At 60.6% G+C, this 20174-nt stretch overlaps 2 protein-coding genes across 12 annotated transcripts in view; one reads left to right on the forward strand and one right to left on the reverse strand.

Moving 5' to 3' along the window:
- The first annotated feature begins 772 nt into the window (after nucleotides 1–772).
- Nucleotides 773–6037, forward strand: GNB2 (G protein subunit beta 2). The gene is made up of 10 exons (XM_006733732.3): nucleotides 773–945; nucleotides 3250–3395; nucleotides 3608–3646; nucleotides 3764–3870; nucleotides 4223–4286; nucleotides 4371–4533; nucleotides 4628–4694; nucleotides 4967–5168; nucleotides 5257–5473; nucleotides 5559–6037. Exons 2-10 carry the CDS (start codon nucleotides 3339–3341, stop codon nucleotides 5663–5665), a joined length of 1023 nt encoding a protein of 340 aa, XP_006733795.1. The 5' UTR covers nucleotides 773–945; nucleotides 3250–3338; the 3' UTR covers nucleotides 5666–6037.
- Nucleotides 6038–6357: 320 nt separating this feature from the next.
- The window catches only part of GIGYF1 (GRB10 interacting GYF protein 1), a 14831-nt gene continuing 1014 nt past the window's right edge, over nucleotides 6358–20174 (reverse strand). For 2 of the 11 annotated variants that reach the window (XM_081819397.1, XM_081819398.1), the window contains exons 2-25: nucleotides 17962–18090; nucleotides 16643–16867; nucleotides 15651–15709; nucleotides 15437–15505; nucleotides 15213–15342; nucleotides 15008–15103; nucleotides 14735–14846; nucleotides 14520–14628; nucleotides 14113–14153; nucleotides 13728–13898; nucleotides 13236–13489; nucleotides 12997–13108; nucleotides 12378–12515; nucleotides 12105–12202; nucleotides 11751–11922; nucleotides 11257–11629; nucleotides 11056–11169; nucleotides 10870–10970; nucleotides 10636–10718; nucleotides 10062–10523; nucleotides 9596–9780; nucleotides 9329–9489; nucleotides 9071–9234; nucleotides 6358–8988 (exon numbers count right to left, since the gene is read on the reverse strand). In XM_081819397.1, coding sequence (XP_081675523.1) covers nucleotides 8737–8988; nucleotides 9071–9234; nucleotides 9329–9489; nucleotides 9596–9780; nucleotides 10062–10523; nucleotides 10636–10718; nucleotides 10870–10970; nucleotides 11056–11169; nucleotides 11257–11629; nucleotides 11751–11922; nucleotides 12105–12202; nucleotides 12378–12515; nucleotides 12997–13108; nucleotides 13236–13489; nucleotides 13728–13898; nucleotides 14113–14153; nucleotides 14520–14628; nucleotides 14735–14846; nucleotides 15008–15103; nucleotides 15213–15342; nucleotides 15437–15505; nucleotides 15651–15709; nucleotides 16643–16645 — 3459 coding nt within the window. In that variant the 5' untranslated portion in view covers nucleotides 16646–16867; nucleotides 17962–18090 and the 3' untranslated portion in view covers nucleotides 6358–8736. Of the gene's footprint in view, nucleotides 8989–9070; nucleotides 9235–9328; nucleotides 9490–9595; nucleotides 9781–10061; nucleotides 10524–10635; nucleotides 10719–10869; nucleotides 10971–11055; nucleotides 11170–11256; nucleotides 11630–11750; nucleotides 11923–12104; nucleotides 12203–12377; nucleotides 12516–12996; nucleotides 13109–13235; nucleotides 13490–13727; nucleotides 13899–14112; nucleotides 14154–14519; nucleotides 14629–14734; nucleotides 14847–15007; nucleotides 15104–15212; nucleotides 15343–15436; nucleotides 15549–15650; nucleotides 15710–15788; nucleotides 15942–16642; nucleotides 16868–17961; nucleotides 18091–20174 lie in introns of all 11 variants that reach the window. The other 9 variants (XM_081819407.1, XM_081819405.1, XM_081819403.1 and 6 more) reach the window with 9 other exon arrangements.

Genomic DNA, 20174 nt, shown 5'->3' on the forward strand with positions numbered 1-20174 from the left:
CTAGTACTGATATTACTGCACAGTTAAGTCGCTAAAGCTGCCTTGGTTCGTATCTCAACTCTGCAGTCCTAGGAATCCGTTTCCACTACTATAAAATGGGGACAACTCTAGTACCGAAATTCACAGCACTGTCGTGAGGCTTAAGTAAGTACGGAACTCAATAAATACGAGTTGTTGTTGTTACAGTGTCACGCACTCCGGGAGACTTCTACAAAAGCCCAGTGGGCAACGCTGGGGAACTTTCCGGGCACGACTCTTCTCACCATTCCCAGGTTCAGGGGCCCGCACCATTCCTCGGGGACTTTCACAAGACCAGCTCTCTCCCTCTGCCGCGCCAGGGCCGCCGGCCCCGTCCCGCGCGGGCCGGGATCTCTCCAGCTCGGTCCCAGCCCGTGGAGGGGCGTGGTCTCACCGGGTACAGGGGCATGCTGAACCAAGAACTGGGGCGTCAAGCTCTCCTGCCCAGTCTGGAGCCGCCCAATCCGGGAGGGTAGGTCACGTGACCAGAGAGCGGGTTTGTTTTTTTTTTTTTTCCCCCCCCTCCTCCCCTCCCCTATGCCGGTACCACCTCTGTCAGTCTCAGGGGGGATGTCTTGCTCCTTTTCGGGAAGCAAAGCATTTGTTTTGGTCCTTTTTGCGTCGAAATCGTGTGGTGTGCTATCTTTGTTGTGACGGGGTCAATCCTTGCCCCTTAAGGGGTCTTTTATCTTCCGGCGTCCCCCCACTAAGGAGTTGGTCTCGCCCAGCCGGGCCCTGGGCGCGGCGGCGACGGCCGCGTCACTGGCGGGCGGGATCCCTCCGCTCTGGGGAGAGCAGCGCTGGACGGTTGAGTTGGGGTGACTGAGGAAATCCATCCGCGTCGCCGCCGCTGCCGCCTCCGCCGCGGAGGAAGACAGGACCTCCCGCGCCCCTCTAGCGACCCTTCGCAGAATCCCACCGCCACAGGTACCTCCGCTGACAAAAGAAGTCCTCCTCTCCCCCAGCCCCAAATTCCCGTGGGGGAACCTCTCTTCCTTCTGTCTCCCCGGTCTGGCCTCTTGGGAGCGGACGTAGCACCCCAGACCTCCCCTCCCTTCCTCTGGCTCCGTCGCTCCCAAACCCGGAAGGGGAACTGGGGGGACCCTCGTCCCCAATAATGCACGCGCTCCCTGCACCGTCAGGGGCATTTTGCCTCACCCCAGACTCCATCCCAGCCTTTCCTGCCTCTTGCTCCCTGAGAAGTTGGGGGGCCAAATTCCGGGCTTCCTCTAGGCCCCGTCCCGCCCCCTTTCCCCCATCACCACCCTCCCGTTTGCCCCTGGGTAGCACCCCTCGTGTCCTCCCATTTTGCACCCATGCCGGCATTCGTCTTGCAAAACTCCAGAATCCTCAGACAGGCAGGCAAGGCCGCGAGGCCACCCTTCCCTTCGCCTCCACCTTCCCCTCGATTTGGGTTCTGTCCGTGTTTTCTGGCCCCCTTACCCTAGGCCGGAGACCTCGGCACCCTGTTCCCTCTACTAGCCCTAACCCCAAGCCCAGCTCCCCGGGACGCCCTCATCCCACGCCTAGCTTTCTTTTGGGCAAAATGGAGGTCGTGGGGGCCGGAGGGCCAGGCCCACTGCGCTTCGCAGCGCGGCACCGGCCCGCGCCTTCCAGCTGCCAGATCCGGGACCCTCCCATGTCCCCTCCCCTTCGCCCCGCCAGACCTGCGGAGGCGGTGGCACCCCCATTTCTCCTTAGGGCCTCGGATGCTGTATGCCCAGAATCCGGGGGCCGCCGAGGGGGCCCTGGAGGGTGATGGGGACTGAGGGCTGGAAGCGTCGCCCCCGCCCCCAGCGGCTTCCTCCCGGCCTGCTTCCTTCTGCCCCTGGCCTCTGGCGTTGCCGCTCGGCCTGGGCTGCTGGCAGCTGGAAGGAAGGGGCTTTGTCCGGAGCTGGGGACATGGAGTGGGAGACTCTGCCCGCCCCGCCCCGGCTCCCCGCTTTTTTGGAGGGGCATCCCCCGGCGCTAGCGTAGAAAGCTGAACTGGCAGAGGGGAAATGTCAGTGGGGAAGAGGAACGCCCAGGGCCTGGGGGAAGTGGGAGCTGGGTGGGGGAACGTCTGGGTCGGCAGAGTGCAGTGAGCATGGCCAGAGCACACAGGTGTCCAGAGAGGGGGGCAGGACTCCGGGCCCTGGAGCGGAGCCAGCCAGGCCCCTGGGGCCCCGGCGCGCGGAGCTCGGCGGCTGGGCTCCTGGGGTGCCGAGGGCGCAGGGCCGGGCCGCTTGGGGCCGCCAGCCCGCCCGCTGGCCCGCGTCTGGGAGAGAGCAGCTCCGCGCCTCGGGGCCGGGGACCTCTCCTCGGAGCACTAATTAATTACCCGAGAGCGGCTCCCACGGGCTTTCTGCGGGCGCGCCGGGGCGGGCGGCCTCGGCGCTGGAGGGAGCAGCGGCTTGGGCTGCCTTCCCCGCCACCCTCCCCTCCGCCCGCGGGGGGCGGCTAATGGGGCGCAGCCGGCCCGGGGATTATCCAGGGTGAGCCGTCCCGAACCTATTAGTGCCAATCGGCTTTCCCAAATCCTGTAAACAGCCACCCTGGCCGGTTCTGGGTCGGGGCGGGAGGCTGGGTCGGGCGGGGGAGATGGGGCCGGGGGTGGGGTCACCCACCCTACAGGTCTCTGCCGTGGATGCGGTTGCCTTGGCAACAGGGCTAGGGTGGGGGCACTTCACCAATGAGGTGCTCTTAGTCCGGGTGACGGTTGCCTAGGCAACCCCACGAACAGCCCAGCTTCCCCCTCTGGTCTCTCCCCCACCCCAGTCGAAGCTGGGGGTGTGTGTGGAGGGTGTGCGGCGTGTGGGGGTGAATTTAAAGAGGCACCGCCCCTTTTAAAATTAGGTGCTAGGAGGGCGGTGCCTGTGCGGGCCAGGGCAGACGCCAGGTCTGTTTTCGAAGGGACTCTCCCCGCCCCCTCCCCCCGTCCCCCCCTTCAGTTCCTGCCGCGGGTGTCCCGCCCGGGCGGCTGTCCGAGGGAGGGGTTTCCCCTGCGCTTCCTCTTGCACTTCCCGCTCCGTTTCCGGGGGGCGGGAGGAAGATTAGGGAAGTCAGCTGTAACTGGGCAACATCCCTCCTGTGCCAGAGACCCCGATTCTGCCTGGGGGACCGCGGCCACCGCTGCTGTCCCCTCCCCCTCCTCCGACCGGCGCTTACCCCTTCCGGGCCGCGCTTCAACCCCGCCTTTTCCCCCTTCTTCCCCGGCGGCCTTGGGCCTGACGTCAGCCCTGCATCCCCCAGGCCTCGGGCCAGCGGCGAGGAGCTGTCTCCCCCAGCCCCCGGCCCGCGGCCCCCAGCCGCCCCCAACCCCGCCCCACGGGCCCGGCGCCATGAGTGAGCTGGAGCAACTGAGACAGGAGGCTGAGCAGCTCCGGAACCAGATCCGGGTGAGAGGGCCTGGCCGCTGGGCTGGGGAGGCTGAGCGGGCAGGGCCAGGTGGCCTGCATGTACTGGCTTGGTGGGTGGTGGATTTTTGTGTGTGTGGCTACCCTAGTCTCTCACTGTCTCCTCCTCTCCACTCCTCTGTCACCTCTTTTCCCTGCCTCCTCCTCCCCCTCTCCTCCTGCCTCTTTCTGATGGGCTCTGCCATCTCTTCTAGGATGCCCGAAAAGCATGTGGGGATTCAACACTGACCCAGGTGAGATGAATCCAGGGCCGAACCTGGGGTTTAGGGAAGGAGCAAGGGTTTGAGGCATACTGCTTGGTGGGCCATGCCGCCCGAGCCTCCCTGAGCCCATTCTGCCTCTACCTCCAGATCACAGCTGGGCTGGACCCAGTGGGGAGAATCCAGATGAGGACACGGAGGACCCTCCGTGGGCACCTGGCAAAAATCTATGCCATGCACTGGGGGACAGACTCAAGGTGTGTGTGCGTGTGTGCGTGTGTGTGTGTGTGTGTGTGTGTGTGTGGTTGGGGCTGTGTGCTGAGCTTTTGTGTTTGCCCTGGGCTGAGTTTATAGCAGGCAGAGGGGGGCAGGGGTCGCAGCCTCGCCGATCTGGTGGGATGAACGGGATGCCTATGTTGCTGAGTGTGTTTGGGAAGACAGTGACCCCCAGAGAGCCCCAGGGGGTGGGAAACAGGACCGTACTGGCAGCTCCTGGGAGTGGTCTCGGAGGGCCTCCCACCGGCTGAGAGAGGAGGAAAGGTGTCCTGTCTCCAGAGGGAGCCTCACACCTTGACCCCTCTGCCCCCCCCCCCGCCACTTTTTTAATAGGCTGCTGGTCAGCGCCTCCCAGGACGGGAAGCTCATCATTTGGGACAGCTATACCACCAACAAGGTAGAGGTGGTGCCTGAGGCTGGATGGGGTGGGGCCGCGGGCCCTGGCTGGCTCTGACTCTGGGCACTGCCCCCTTCTCTCCAGGTCCATGCCATCCCTCTGCGCTCCTCCTGGGTCATGACCTGTGCCTATGCGCCCTCAGGGAACTTTGTGGCCTGTGGAGGGCTGGACAACATCTGCTCCATCTACAGCCTCAAGACCCGCGAGGGCAATGTCCGGGTCAGCCGGGAGCTGCCTGGCCACACCGGTGAGAGGGACCTGGCAGGGCTCGGGCGCTGTTGCGGGGGGAGGGGCTGTGCTGCCCGCCCGTAGAGACTCGGCTGACCAGCCCCTTTCCCCAGGGTACCTGTCGTGCTGCCGCTTCCTGGATGACAACCAAATTATCACCAGCTCCGGGGACACCACCTGGTGAGGCCCTGCCAGGGCTAGGGAGTCGGGGCTCACCTATACTTCCTGCTTGGGGTACCCCTGCCTTGGTGCTTAGCCTGTAGCACGTGCCCTGAGCGAGCAGGGGCCTTCTGAACACTTCGCCTCCCTTTCCTGTGACCCAGTGGCTCCGTGTGCCCCTTCCTTGGAGGTTCTGTCAGGGCTGGGCTCACATGGGGGAGAGGACGGCAGAGGACAGGGAGTCTGTCCTGTACCCCTCTGTGATCCCTTCCTTCTTTCTGTCGTCTCTCCAGTGCCCTGTGGGACATTGAGACAGGCCAGCAGACAGTGGGTTTTGCTGGGCACAGTGGAGATGTGATGTCCCTGTCACTGGCCCCTGATGGCCGCACCTTTGTGTCCGGTGCCTGTGACGCCTCCATCAAGCTGTGGGACGTGCGGGATTCCATGTGCCGACAGACCTTCATCGGCCACGAGTCGGACATCAATGCTGTGGCGGTAAGTTCTGGGTCGAGCCGGGCTGGCCTGTCTGCCAGGCTCACGGCTCTGTTGTGCCCTCATCTGGCTCGGGGCCTGTGTCCTGCAGTTCTTCCCCAATGGCTACGCCTTCACCACGGGCTCGGACGACGCAACGTGCCGCCTCTTCGACCTGCGGGCTGACCAGGAGCTGCTCATGTACTCCCACGACAACATCATCTGCGGCATCACCTCCGTGGCCTTCTCCCGCAGCGGCCGGCTGCTGCTCGCCGGCTACGACGACTTCAACTGCAACATCTGGGACGCCATGAAGGGCGACCGCGCAGGTGCGTGCTGGGCGCTGGGGAGGACGGGTGGGGGGAGGGTGGAGGGGGGCCAGGGAGCCTGGGTTCTGATGGTCCTTCCTCACAGGTGTCCTCGCCGGCCACGACAACCGTGTGAGCTGCCTTGGGGTCACTGATGATGGCATGGCTGTGGCCACAGGCTCCTGGGACTCCTTCCTCAAGATCTGGAACTAACAGCTACCACCCTGCTGGGCCCAGGCCAAGAGGGGCCCTGCCCATGCCCACACTACAGGCCGGGAGCTTTGGGGCTGGGTGCACACCAAGCCTCCCTCCCCGGGCCACGGGGCCTTGGGTCCCTGCTCCCCTACCCAGGTTTGGTTCCTCCCGAGGGCCCCCACTGTCGATAATAAGATGGGGATAGAATGGGGGAAGAGGAGGGGCAGAAAGCCCTCATCCTTTTGCTGCCCTGGGGTTAGGGCCTTGTCCCTCTGGAGGGCCAGAGGCAGGAGGTAGAAACTCCAGGGGCTGGCTTTTTTAAAACTGGTTTAATTTTAATTTTTATTATATTTTCAGTTTTTCCATAAAGGAACCAATTCCAACTCTGTACCTGGTCTCTACCCTTGTGTCTTTCTCACTCCAGATCTCTGTTCCCAGGGCAGACCAGTGTGTGTGTCAGGGGTGGGAGGTGGGGGGTGGATATAGCCTCTCATAAATAGGGACCAGAGAGAAATTCCCACAGCTTCTCAGCTAAAGTCAGGCAGGAGGACCTTCTGCCCAGCAGGGCCATGGATGCTCCCAAACACACACGACCCTCTGCCTGGCTGACCACAGTTGCCCCTGGCCACAGCTCTTTCAGTTCCTAGCGCTCAGCCTTGTCTCTGTTCCCGAAAGACCCTTTTTCCCAAGAAAAGACACAGAAGCAGAAGGGGAGAACACACACCAAGTTTTATTGGGGGAAGGGGAATATTTACAGGGGCAGGTAGAAGAGAGGGGAGTCACACAGGGTGGGGGTAGGGGAGAGATTGTGGGTCCAAGGCAGACAAGGGGATACAGAACAGCCCCTGCACCCACCCCAACCCAGGCAGGGTGGGAGAGCAGCTGGGGCCCAGGAAGACGGGTGGGAAAGGACGGCAATGGGGGTGGAGTCCCTGGGCTGGGGGGCTCAGGGGCTTGTAAACATTGACCACTCTCAGAAGGGGATGGGGGTGGGAGAGGGCTCCCCCTACACTTCCTCACAGGGTTAAGGCCTCTCCAGGCTCAAGGGCCCCCTAAGTTCAAAGTCTCTTTAGCTGGGGGGGGGAAGGGGAAGGAAGAGACAGGGAAGAGTGTCACCCCCCTCCCCTGCATTGGCTGCGGCAGGGGTGGGGGCGGTTACATTCAGTCACAACAGTACTCCCCCGACACCTCTAATGCCGCCAAATACTGGCGTGAGGAAGGGGGGAGCTGGGGGGCCAGCAGCAGCAAGACATTTCCCCCTGGCCCATCACCCCCTTATTGCTTTAGAGAGAATAAAGTCTTTTCACGGACGCTAACACTGTTGAAACCAGGGAGAAGCAGGTGGAGGGTAGCCCTCCACCCCCGAGGCCAGCTTTATCCCCCAACACTGACCCAGTTGCCACTTTGGTGCAAAACAAAAAAAACAAAATGAAAACAAAACAAAACAAAAATGTGGTCTCTCTGGGGATGGATGGGGACTCCCCATTTCCCCAGGGCAGGAAGGATAAATACATTCATGGAGGGGAGGCAGTGGCAGAGTCCTGCCCTAATACTGCGCTCTGAGCAATGAGGTCGACGGGAGAAGTTAAATGAGAAACCCAAAAGATACGACAAACTGTTTTAAAAAAAAAACAAAAAAAAACAAAAAAAAAACACAAATGGAGACAAATCCAGGCAGGTGATTGGGAATAAGAAGTTGGTGAGCAACAGAAGGGCAGCCTACCCCTGACCCAGGAGAGACAACACTTCTATTCTTGACCCCCGCACCTTACCCAACATTAAAAACGCATCAGGGGAGCAGGAAGGGGAGAGGCCACTTGCTCCTCCCCATTTGGTCAATGGAGGGGTCAGAGCAGAGCTGGGTGGTCCACGTCCCACACAGCTGGCTGCAGGCAGGGAACTCCCTTCTAACAGCCCCCACACCGCATCCTGAAGCCCCATGCTGCCCACACCCTTGGCCTCCTAGGCCCTCCTCTTGCCCCTTTCACAGGAGAAAATAGTCCTTAAGTGGTGCCTCTCTCTCCAGCTCCTGGAGGAACTGCTCCGCTCCCACCTCGCGCAGGGTTGAGGCAGAGGGCGCAGCAGGGGCTTGTGGCCCAAAGAATACATTCATGTGGCAAGGCAGGGAGCTGAGGCTTTCAGCTTCACACCCAGGCCGTCCCCCGCAAGTGGCAGCAGTGGGGGAAGCCCTCACTGGGGCCAGAGTGGAAGTTCTTCCACCCTGACAGCCAGGTGAGGCTGGCACTGGCTGGCCCTTCCCCCTCTACCTCGTCAGCCAGCGCAGGACGGCAGCCTAGAGAGCTGAGGCGGCCCGGCCCATTTGTGCAACTTTCCCCCAAAGCAGCAAAGCCAAGGGGCTACTTTGGCCCCTACCCCGGACACCCCTGCTGCAGTCACAGCAACAAAGGGAGCCGTTCACAGCGGGTCCGGCTGGCGGGGCTGAGGGGGCCTCGCTGTGCAAACTGCTGGCACCCCAGCTTCCAGTTACCCCAATGGCCCACCTTGCGGGGCAGGGAGGGTAAGTGCAGCCTCGGGGGCCAGGCAGGACAGGTCCGTGGGGCCTGTGTCCCCACTGCCCCAAAATAACAGTGTGTTTTTTCTTTCAATCTCCTAACCTTTTTTTTTTCCATTTTTTTTTTCTTAAAAACAAAACAAAACAAAACCAAACCAAAAATCCCAAAAAACCTCTGTGGACCTTCCACTGTCACCCTCACTGTCCCTAGAGGGGGAAGGGGTGTTTAGAGTCTAGTTTTTAACAATTTTTTTTTTTTTCTCTCCTAACGTTTTCTTCAGGGTTGTTTAAATTTTTTTTTTTTCAAAGAAAAAACAAAAACAAAACAAAAACAAAAAAACCCCAAAAAACAAAAACCCTTCCCCCCCAATCTGTAAAGTGCCTCGTGGTGGGTGAATTAAGGTGCATCGTGTGGTTTGTAACAAGTGCTGGGGACCCTGCCCCTGCTTCCTCCTATGCTCCTTGTGGGGAGCCTGCAGGCTGAGGACCCAAGGGTCCAAGCCGCTGCTGCCGCCCCTGGCCTACAGCCCAGGGGCTGGTGGGACGGGCTGGTCAGTAGTCATCCACGCTCTCGATCTCACCAGAAGGTCCGTGCAGGGAGTAGCCTGAAGCCGGGGAGAAGCTGGGTTTGAGCTCTCCCCAGGCTCCTGGCCCCTGCTGAGTAAAAAGCCTCCTTCATGGCCACACCCCCAAACTCACCCAAGATGCTAGGATCTGAGTGCAGCATGAGCGCCCGCCTCTTGGCCTTGCTGCCCTCCCCAGGGCCGAGTTTGGTGCTGTGGTTGGTCTGAAAGGCTGTCTGTAGGGAGCCACTGCTCAGCCATGCCTCCTGTGAGGCTCAGACAGGGAGGGTGGGTCAGCAGGGTGAGGGGCAGCCTCACCCCACCTGCCAAGGGCCCTCGAAGCCTCACCTGCTGCTGCTGCCGCTGCTGGCTGGCTTTCTGTTTGGCCCTCCGCTCCAGGAACTGTTTGGCAAATTCTTTGGCTTCCAGCGTGTCCCCCAAGCAGGAACGGATATAATCGTGGACATCGTAGGGGGATTCCACCTCCTTGAGGATCGCTACAGCCATGGGTACTAAGGGGCAGGAAGGGAGGGGCGCTCAGGGCCCACTTGATGCAGGTCTGGAAGCCCCGGCCCCGCCCGGCCTCCCCGGGTCTGTCGCCTGTACCATCCAGGCTGCCTGTGGTGCTCAGCGTGTGCAGCATCTGCTCACACCACTGGGTGAAGCCGTCCTGGGGCCTGGGGATGCCCTGCAGCAGCTTCAGCAGCTTCTCTTCCTCCTCGGTCTTTTTGCGCACAGGCCGACCGGACAGGTGGCTGTACGAGTCACTGAGTGGGCCGGGCACGAATCAGAGGCAAGAGATCAGCGCAGGCCTGCTACATCCTCCCAAGCCCTGCCCGAGACCGGACGGAGCCTGCAGGCCCCAGCACCCACCTGAGAGAGGGGCTGCTCCGGCTGTTCTTCAGGCCCAGGCCGCGGGCCAGGCTCCCGCCGCTCTTGAGGGTGTCCTCCCAGAGCCCCGGGCCGCCGCTGCCGCCCCCACTCTTGTCGGGCCCGCCCCACAGTGGCCCGGCCTCAGATACCCACTGGTTCAGGGGGGCCGAACCCAGGCCCCCAAGCTGGTACAGATGGCAAAAATCAGAGTGGCCCCAATACGGACACACACACACTAGAATAGCTAGGTGGGGAGGCTCACGGAGGTGGCTGAATGGAGCGAGGTGAGGGCCGCCCAGAAGAGAAACGCTTCAGAGTCCGATACAGACCAGCACTCAGGCTGGAAAGTCGGGGCTCAGCAACTCCCCCCCACCCCACGGGTCACCCTGGGAGCTGACTGGAAGGGGTTCCCGAAGGCTCAAAACCTGGCGGTCGGGGGTCGGGGGGTAAGGGCCAGCCTGCTCACCACGCGGTGGTTGGGGGCCTGGGCCCGCGACGGCTCCCGGGACGGGGCCTGCTTGTGCAGCTGCCGCTCGCCCTCCAACTGCAGCTCGAGCAGCGTCTTCATGGAGAGCCCCTGCTTGGCCAGGCCGGCCCACAGCGGGGGCGGGGAGCTGGGCGCCGGGGGCGCAGGGGGCGCCGGGACAGCGGCCACCGCCTGCTGCTGCTGCAGCAGCTTCAGCAGGAGCTCCTGCTGCCGCACCTGGGCCGGGGCAGCGTGGTGAGGGCCAGCGGCCTGGGCCCGGGGGCCCCTGGCGGGCGAGGCCGGGAGCAGCCGGGCACACACCTGCTTGCGCCGAAACAGCTCCTCCTCCTCCTGCCTCCGCTTCTGCTCCTCCTGCTGCTGCTGCCGCCGCTTCTCCTCCCGCCGCTTGCGCTCCTCCTCCTCCCGCTTCGCCCTGAGCTCCGCTTCTCTGCGCTCTTGGAACTGGCACAGCCAACGAGCTCAGGCGGCAGACCTGGGCGCCGCCCCCCCGGCCTTCCCTGCCTTGGCCCGGCCCTCGCCGCCCAAGGACCCCAGCCCCAGGAAGCCTACTCACTTTGTGCTGCAGCTGGAGTTGTTCTAGAATTGGACCCTGAGTCGAAGAGTTAATTGGTATGTCCCAAAGACTGGCCTCACCGCCTGCAGAAACAAGGGCAGCAGCAGCAGGCGGCTCAGGCTGGGCTGGAGCGGCCGGAGGGCGGGAGCAGACACAAAGCCCCCCCACTCACCCAGGGACTTGTGGGGGGGGGGTGCTCAGAACACGGGGGCAGCAAACAGGCGGGCCACACACCTGACTGTGATGAGGCTGAGGTATGTATGTCCCAGAGGGAGCCCGAATCTGGCACTGACAAGGACCGGTTCATGGTCGGGAGCAGGTTCTGGTCCCCGCCTCTGAGGAGCAGAGCAGGGATTCTCAGAACTCCGAGTTCCTCTTGGGTCTGCCCCCCTCGCCCCCAAAAGACACCAGCCCCTGAACCTGGGCGGTTTGAGAGCTTGGAGCTGCTGCAGGAAGGCGGTGAGCTGCTGCTGCGGCGGGCTCAGGTCCCCCAGAGCCGCTTTTTCCCGGAGCGCGCACTGCGGGAGCTGCCGGCTGTGGGCCCAGACACGGGTGTCAGGGGGGCGGGGGCCCCCAGCCCGCAGCCCGCCTGGCCGCCAAGGCCTTCCAGGCGCCCCGTACCTGCCGACCAGCTGCAGAAACTGCTGGTGCTGCAGCTGCTGGTACAGGGCGGCCGCGGCAAGCTCCTGCTGCTTCTTCAGCCGCTCCTGGTCCATGTTGCCCTGCGCGAGGCCCACGGCGCGCCTGTGGCTCTGCCCTTCAGCGCTGCGCCCCCAGCACGGCTCCAGCCTCCCCTCCCCGCTCCTCGCCAAGGCGGCCGGGCTCACCAGCAGTGGGGGTGGCGAGGGTCCCGGGGCAAAGGGCACACGACCCCACATCTTGATCACCTCACCCAGTGGCTGGAAGCCCTCATCACAGCCCCGCTTCACAAGCAGCGCCATGGAGAAATAGCCCGCCTGGAACCACTCTGCCATCTCCTGTGTCGTGAATGGGCCTGGACCAAGGGAAGGGGGGCCTCGGTCAGAAAGCCGTGCCGGCGAAGCCCTGAAGGAGAATGGTGTTGTCCCCCTGCCCCCAGCAGCCCCGCTGACACGGTCCCCACTGCCCGCGGGCACCTTGGATCTCCCCCTGGGGATCCTTGTAGAACCATTTCCGGGCCGCACCGTGGCTCAGGGGGAGGGCAGTGGCAGCTGCTGAGTGGCGCAGGCCCTGGGCCTGCATGGCGGCCGTGAACTGCTCCTCCTCCAGGGAGCTGTCCTGCAGGGAGGCCACCAGCTTCTCCGCCTCCTGGGAGACCAGGGAGAGAAGGAAGGGTCAACAGCCCAATCACGACAACATCAGGACGGGGCTATAGCTAAGATCGGGATGGGGTCAGGAGGTCGAGTCACAATGCAGAGGGACAGAAGCAACAATGGCTCTCCGTCCCCCGTAGGGCAGGATCCCCCAGAGCCTTCTGAGGTCCCTCACACCTGCTGCAGGTGCTTCAGGCCTTCATCATCCTCCAGATCTCCAGGCGGGCCAGAGGATGAGCCTACTCCAGGACTCAGCGGCATTCCCCTCAGATCGTCTAGAAGCAAAGAAAGCAAGTGGAATGGGGGTCCAGAGAAGAGAATAAGACGCTTCCCTACCCACCCTCGTTCCAGAAAAGTGGACTCTAGTTCTACCTCTTCCCCCCGCCCAAGATGCCTTAGGTACCTCCATCCCACCACAAGAAAGAGGAGCGTCCCCCCCACCCCCACTACCTTCAGCTGCCGGCAGGTCCTTGTCTGCAGCGTCGTCACCTTCCCCATTAGCTCCCCAGAGGGGGCCCAAGGTGGGCAGTGGGGACGGGGAACTGGACTTCTCCTCCTGAGGAGGCAGTGGAGTCAGTTCCTTCCCTCCTGAAAGAGATGGGTAATTACCAGAATTCAAAACAAAGAGCTAGAAGACCTTAAAAATGACTTGACACAAGTCTCCCACTTCTGGCCAGAACCTAGGTCTCTGGGCCTTGAATCCACCCACCTAACTTTGCTCAACTCCGCTAACACCCAGCAAATCAGCACCACGAACCCCACCTCGCAACACTGTACACGTTGTGCACGTGTCCACGTGACTGCCCAGGGCTGCACACATACCACCACAGACTTAACACCGTGTTCTTCAGATTCTTTCGAGGACGTGCACAGATCCTCTTGATTATGCCTGAATCTAAACTGACACTCTGCCTTTCAGATGCGGCCCTGCTCCGTTCCTCCCCCACCCGGCAACACCTGCTCTTCGCCCAAGCCCCCTTCTCCTAAAGGCGGGTGGCAGAGCCTGGTGAGGGCCCCTCTGCCCGCCTGGCCTGGCTCAAGGCACTGCCCGCCGCCCCCGCAGGCTCACCTGCCTCAGGCCCCCCCTCGTCTACTAGCCCTTCAGGAGGCTCTTCCTCCTCTTCCTCCAGGCCCTGGAAGTCGAGCTCCTGCTCCTCAGGAATGGGCTCCTTGGGGCCCTTCTGCACAGGGTTAGGGGACACGGTGGGGAGCGAGAGGCAGAGGATGAACAGGTGGGAGCGAGAGGCCCCCACCAGGGTAAGTCCCACCACCCTCCAGTGGAGACCTTCCCTGTGTTTCCTCCGATACCTTGAGAGGCAGGAAGGCCCCAGAAGCATCGAAGGTGCCCATCTCTTCATCCTCGTCATCCAGGCACCACTCTGGGAGCCCATCCTTGTCTTCCTCAAAGCCGTCAGGCCCTCGGCACCTCCGGAGGTGAGAGCTGCCTCCCCCACCCCGCCCTTCCTCTTCACCACACCCTCCTCGATCCCCTCGCAAATCAAATTCAAACTTGCGACGCCGGTCCCCATGTTCCCGCCAGCCAGCAGAGCGGGGACCGCCATCTGGGCAGGAAAAGTCAGAGAAGAAGGTCGGTATCCCAGTCAGGCCAGCCTTCACCTTTCTGCTGCTCACCAGGACCTCCCCTCCACCCCGGGAACAACCGGCATTTCCAGGCCTGCCCTCCCACCCTCTCCACTCCAGAAAGCTTTCTGTTCCCTCCACCCGGCCGCAGGAGCCCACCCTCACACGAAGTTTCTGCCACCCTCTGACCCCACAACACCCATCTGGCCCCAACCTCACCAGGGCTGGCTGAGCGCCAGCGGTCGCCATCTCGCCGGGGTCCTGCCCCAAGTCTCCAGCTGCCCTCCTCCTCTTCCTCTTGCTCCTCTCGAAGAGAACGCCAGTTCTCGCTATCTGAGCGGGCATGTTCCTTCCTCGGGCCAGCCCCTCCCTCCTCAAACCCGGATCGTGCTTGGGGGTGGGGGAAGACACAGTCAGCGGAACAGCAGCCATGGTCCCTGGAAGACTCTTACTATAGACCTTGCAGTAAAAAGGAGCCCAGCTCCAGACCCTCCCGTCCCCACCAGCTCCCTCAGGAACACACTCCCCTAATGGCACCACCCATTTCAGTCCTCCCCCCACCTCTCAACGACCTTCGGGACCTGGCCACCGCCACTCTCCATACCTCCATCCCTCCTGGCCGACTTCTCAAACCTTCTCTCGCCTCTGCAGAAGGAAAAGGTGTTGGGTCAAAGGAGGATGGATTCCACCCCGCCCTCCAACTTGCGGCATCCCTGCACACCCTGTCCGTTCTGCCCTGAGAGGGGTGGGAAGAGGGAAGGCACAGGGGCGGGGTACTAGGGAGGGAGCCCAGAGAGGCACGCAGAAAAGGTCGCAGGATAAATGAGTACTAAGAGAATCAGAAGGAAAAGGAAGAGGGCCACAGGGAGTCAGTCAGAGGCAAGGAGAAAGATCTGTGGCCAGGGCTTATTTGGTGGGTCTCCTGTTGCCCTCTACGGACAAAGACCCGAGCCGCCGTGCAGGGACGGCGCCGCAGGGCTTCCCTCCGCTCTGCCACTGTGCTGCCCGCACCTGTCATCCCAACTCTGGCTACGCTGGATCTCCCGGGGGTTTCGGCCAAAGGCCCCATCGCCTTCCTCAATGCTTCTTTGGTAAAAGCAACTGTCACCACGGCCTCGGCCTGGATAAAGGATGAAATACGTGTGGGAAACCTACCTATCTCTCTGCACCCTCAAAACCACAGCCCGCCCCCCCCCACCCCCAGAACACACTGTCACCCCCTCTACCTCGGCTCCGAGTGCTGCCCCTGCCACGGGAGGTGCCACCTAGGGGGGGGCCAGCCCCTTTCCCCATCAGCCTCAGCACAGCCACACTGTTCACTGACAGGGAGAAGTTTCTCTGAGGAGGGAGCCAGGGGTGGCAGTGAGGACCCAGGCACCTGCCCCCCCCCCACCCCTGCCCAGAACCACAACCTCCACCCCCTATCTTCCCAGCTTCAGACGCTCTCTGCAAGGGGAAGACCCAGCGCCCTGCCCGGCCCCGCCCTGGCCCAGCCCCACCTGCTCCTCCTCAGTCAGAGGCTCCAGCGCCAGGGGCTGCAGGGGCTCCTCCTGCAGGAGCACGGCAAACTCCTTGTCCTGCAGCTCAGCCGGCACCTGTCGGTCGGGGCGGGAGAGCCGGGATCCCACCTGCTCCGGGACGCTCTCCACTGGCTCAGACCAAGCAGGCAACAGGGCCACACACCCCACACCCGCCTGCCCCCACCTTGTTCTCCTTGACGTAGAGAGCCAGCATTTCTTCTCGCCCGTAGCGATAGTCAGCCAGCTTGTATTTGGGCATGGCAGGGGATGGGGGTGGGGAGGCCACGCTGCCGCCACTGGAAAGGGCCCTCAGCCTAGGAAGGGATACAGGGAAGGAAAGAGACAAGAGTCTGAGCAACCCTATTCTTCCTGGCTTCTCCAGGCCCATCCAGAGCATGTCTAACTCACCACTCAGGCCCAAAATTGAGGGTCTCCGCCGCCATGATGGGGCTGGGCGTGTCCTCGAGGTCAGAGGGGCTGAAGGGAAGAGGGGGGGACCTGGCGTTCACTCTCCAAACACCTGTGGAGGCACCGGGACGCTAGGCCTCGGAGACAGCACACCCGGAGAACCACAAGGGAATAAGGTATAGATTCCCACCTAAGGAACTCTGAAAGGGCTCACCTAAGCCAGCCACGTGCCACCCAGCATGAGTGAGGCCAACTGTCACGATGAGGGAAGACCTGGGGGAGGGGAGGAAACAGGGCAGCTAGAGCCCCTTCCAGTTTCAGCAGGGGTTGCCTCCCTCCACCCCAGACTCACTTGGCAGCCTTGCCCCCAGGAAGCAAGTAGGGCCGGGACTGGGCTCTCTTCAGGCAGGGGCCTATGCTGGAATGAACCAAGGTCCCCAAGCTACAGGACGATGATCTGACTGCAGTGGCGCCCGAGGAGGAAGCTTCACATCCAAGAAAGATCCTTACCAAGAGGTGAGGAAACAAAGCTGGGGTTAAACCAATGGGCCAGATGGGCCTCCCCACTTCTGGGCCTCCTCTGTCCTGCATAATGGGGAAATCTACAGATGCTGGACGCTTCCAGTTATCCAGGGCAGAGGATCCCACCCTCTGCTCCTCCTCATCTCTGTCCCCCACGTTAGGCCTCAGAGTACTTAATTCCCTCAGCAGAGCTGAGCGAGGCACTGGTCTCAGCCCCCTCGCAGTGTGGTGCGGCACTCGGTAAAGGGCTGGCTGAGGTATGTGGGCATGCTCAACGCAAAGATAAAACACAAGCAAGCAAACAAACAAAAAACCCATCAGAGCCACAGATATTCTAAAGACAAAAAAACATCAGTTCTGAAAAAAAAAAATTACACACTAAGTCTGCGAGGAACCCTTCTGGAAAAAACTCAAGGCTGCCTGTTTGGTGGTAGAATCTAGGGATTCAACTGGGGGGAGGGGGCCAGAAAAAGGGGAGTGGTGGTGGGGAGGCCCTAAGGACCAAAGGCAGGGCACACGGAAGGCTACGGGCAGGTAAGTCTGCCAGTGCCCTCCTTGGGCTGGTTTACCCACCAGGAATCAACACCCAGACCCTTCCCATGGATCAGGAAGAGCCCACCGTAACTACTAAGAACCAAGAAGAGAACGTCATTACGCTACAGACTAGGACGGCGCTCCCCTCACCATAAAGCAGAAAGGAGGCCGACAGAAGTAGGGGCAGTGGCAGTGATCTATCCCTCTAAGGAACAGCAGAGGAGGCTCTCAGGAGGCGGCTCATCCCTGGCGGTTCCGAGCGAGCACAGGTGGGCAAGGTCTCGGGGAGCTGCACGGGGGCTTCCCTCACTGGCTGGAGGGGAGGCTGGACCCGAGTGCCTCCACAGTTTCCATCAAGTCCAAGACTCCACAACTCTGGCAAGAAAGGAGGAAGGGTTTCCAGCAGAGCGGCCAAGGGAGAGCAGCTCTCACGTACATGTGCACATGGGAAGATGAAGCAAAATGCTCTGACAGAGGCGGGACCCAGTCCCAGAATCCCAGCATCCTAGCCGGGAATGCAGCTTTGGAGAGCATCTCGAGCGGGGTGGACCTCCCCCGACACGGGCCTCTCTTCTACAAGAGCCCCCACTGGCCGCTGCTGGTGACGGAGCACGCCACGGCACACACGGCCGTCAGGAGACAAGTCTGTTGAAAAGCTCTCCCTTTCACTGGATTCGAGCAGGCCTCCCAGGACCCACGCTACCATCCCTACTTAACTTGACCAGTGAATCAGCCTTGAAGACGTTCCACAAAATGGAAACCACTCAGTCACAAAAGGACAAATACCCTAGGATTCCTCTTATGTGAGATTCCTAAAAATCAAATTTAGAAACATGGAGAGTAGAACAACGGGCCAGGGTTGGGGGGTGAGGAGAGCGGGGAGCTGTTCAATGGTACTGAGTTTCAGCCCGAATGAGGCAAATGAGGCAGCTCTGGAGATGGATGGTGGTGACAGTTGCACAACATGAACATACTTAACCTCACAGAGCCGGACACTCAAAAACTCAGTTAAATGGCATATTTTAACCACCATTAAAAAAAAGGTTTAGGAGGGCGCCTGGGTGGCTCAGTCGTTAAGCGTCTGCCTTCGGCTCAGGTCATGGTCCCAGGGTCCTGGGATCGAGTCCCACATCAGGCTCCCTGCTCGGCAGGAAGCCTGCTTCTCCCTCTCCCACTCCCCCTGCTTGTGTTCCTGTTCTCGCTGTCTCTCTCTGTCATATAAATAAATAAAATCTTTGGGAAAAAAAAAAAAAGGTTTAGGAAACAAAAAGACATTTAGGAATAGCTACTGCATACCTAAGTCTTCCTCACTCCAAGGAAAACACCCCACATTCCTTCAAACAAACCTCAGGAAAGACTGTTCTGAGCTTCCTGCAGTTCATTCCAGAAGGGCCCCATCTTCAGGGGGAAGGTGGGGGACAGAAGAGCCCTCTGGGTGCGGAAGGCTTCGGGGACAGGAGACAACTCACCCTCCCTCCCTTCCAGGGAGTGGCAAAGGCGGCTCCCCTTGACGCTTCCGCTCCTGGCCTGCGCCTTTCGGTCCTGGGTGTCAGAAGCAAACTGAGGAGGAGTGGCTCCCGGTGTGAGCAGCAGGGCAACTGCAGAAGCAAGGAAAAGGCAGTCAGGGCAGAGGAAGCAGAAGAGCGGCTAGAGAAAGAAGGCGCGTCTCCAAGCAAGCCCGGCCACGGGAGGACCTGGTCCCAGCAGCTGGTGGCCACCGCCCCATGGTGCCCACCCCTCCAAACCCGCGGCGCTGGTGCCACGTTTCCTCCCAAGCCGGTGGTTCTCAACTGGGGAGGGGGCTGTGCACCCCCAGGGCCATGTGGCAGTATCTGCAGACGGCTATGGTGGGCATGACTGGAAGGCGCTACTGGCCTCTACTGGGTGGAGGGCAGGGATGCGGCTCCACACGGTACGATACACGGGGCAGCCCCCCCGCAACAAGGAACTAGCTGGCCCAACGTGTCAACACTGCCACAGGTGAGGACCCTTCCTCGGTATCACAAGCGCAGGTAAAGCCTACTCGGTGTTCATGGGGAAGAACAAAGACGAGAGAAACCAATTTATTCCAGTTCAGTCTCCCCTCTGAAGAGCAAGCAAGGAAATCGTTTCCTAATTATACTATCCCATGAGAGAAATCTGAAATCCTGCCAGGAGGGAAATCCTCAAGAAGAGATTTAAAACATTCTGCTAAGTTTCTCTATCACAAACTCTCAAAGCCAACTGTTTGGGTCCCTTTCAGTGAAGGAAAGAGCCGGGACAGGGAGCAGACAGGACTGGGTACAACACCCTTTCCTGGCTTGTTAATCTAAGGCTCTCCTCACAGGCTCATTCCAGCTTACCTGCCACCCCACAGTCCCACCTTCAGCATCTGTCTGCCTCATCTCCCAACGCACTCCCTCTGTCCCTGCCTGCCGGGTCTTCTTCCTCAGGCCTCAGTATACTCTCCCTCCCCTGGCATTGGAATTATTGCTATTAAAAGGCCGCCCCCTGCTGGAGTTGAGAGAAGAGGACGCATACTGGTCCAGGGTGCTCACAACAGGCTTGCAGAACAGGAGGGAAGCCTGTTCTCTGGGGTTCAAAACTCTCAGAAGAAAAAGATCCAAAGAAAAGGCAGTCCTAGTACACACTAAGTTAACATTATTTCCTCATTCCACCACCCCTAAAATTAGCCCCATTCCAGAGCAATGTGCCTTGGCACAGAAAGGTACCACTATTCACAGAAGTGGAGTCCCAAATTCCCCACCATCTGAGCAACCAGCAACCGCCCAGTCCCAAGCCTGTTGGGAGGTGACTCCGCCCTTTCTCAGGATGGAAAGATAACTCGGAAGCTTAGGAAGGGTGCAAGCCCGTGTTCCCCCCACCCGGTCAGTTAGCGCAGCTCTCTACTCTCTGAGCCATCATGACAAATAACGCCCCTTGGCCTGTCTACTGGTTAAGTTTTCAAAGCGCTTTCACACTTCACCTCATTTGATCCCTTCTGCCCACTTGCCCAGTCTTGGGACCCAGCCAGGGAAAACAAGGAAGGGAGGATGCAGCTGCCCCCACAGGGGACCCCATGTTCCTAGACACTCTATTTGAGACTAGAGAAAGGATGCACCAACAGCAGAAACCACCTTAAGTACTTTGTGAGTTTTAAACCATTTTAAATTTCTCCTTAGATTTTTTTAAATCCTTCACATGGCAACCTCTTCTCCCTTTCTCTGTTCTGAAGTGTTTCTATCCCTAACTCCAACCACAGACAAGGGCAAACTGGGGTCCCTGGATTCATCAAATCACAACAAAACTCATTTGTCCACTGGCTAAAAAAGCCAGGCCAGAGGACTAGGAACACAACTCACTTGACTGTAATCACCATATGGGACCCTTAAGGCCCCTGGTCCCCAAGCCACGGCAGCAACGCCAAGTGCAGATCTGTTTCAGCCCTTCCCAATTACACAGCAGACCTCTGGAGCTGGGTGAGGGATTGGTGGCCTGGGACTGCACAGGGAAAAGTACAGATGAAGGATCCTGAGGGCAAACTCCCACATCATGAATGGCAAAGGAGACCAGCCTGCTGGTATCCATGGGGCTTCAGATGCAGAGACCACGGGTGGGGGGCCAAGATGCAACTGGCATGTCAGCTCGGAGAAACAGTGGAGGGGTGGTGTGCAGGCTGAGTTTTGGGTAAGCAACAATAAGA

Source organism: Leptonychotes weddellii, chromosome 5 (assembly GCF_054177405.1).
Source record: "Leptonychotes weddellii isolate Sample4059 chromosome 5, ASM5417740v2, whole genome shotgun sequence".
NCBI lineage: Eukaryota > Metazoa > Chordata > Mammalia > Carnivora > Phocidae > Leptonychotes > Leptonychotes weddellii.

What these genes read in the sequence shown, in the direction of transcription:
- GNB2 (XM_006733732.3), top strand. Translation starts at nt 3,339, where the DNA reads ATGAGTGAGCTGGAGCAACTGAGACAGGAGGCTGAGCAGCTCCGGAAC. An exon ending in AGCTCCGGAACCAGATCCGG is followed by an intron (nt 3,396 to 3,607) that starts GTGAGAGGGCCT and finishes CATCTCTTCTAG; the next exon opens with GATGCCCGAAAAGCATGTGG. An exon ending in CGGACATCAATGCTGTGGCG is followed by an intron (nt 5,169 to 5,256) that starts GTAAGTTCTGGG and finishes TGTGTCCTGCAG; the next exon opens with TTCTTCCCCAATGGCTACGC.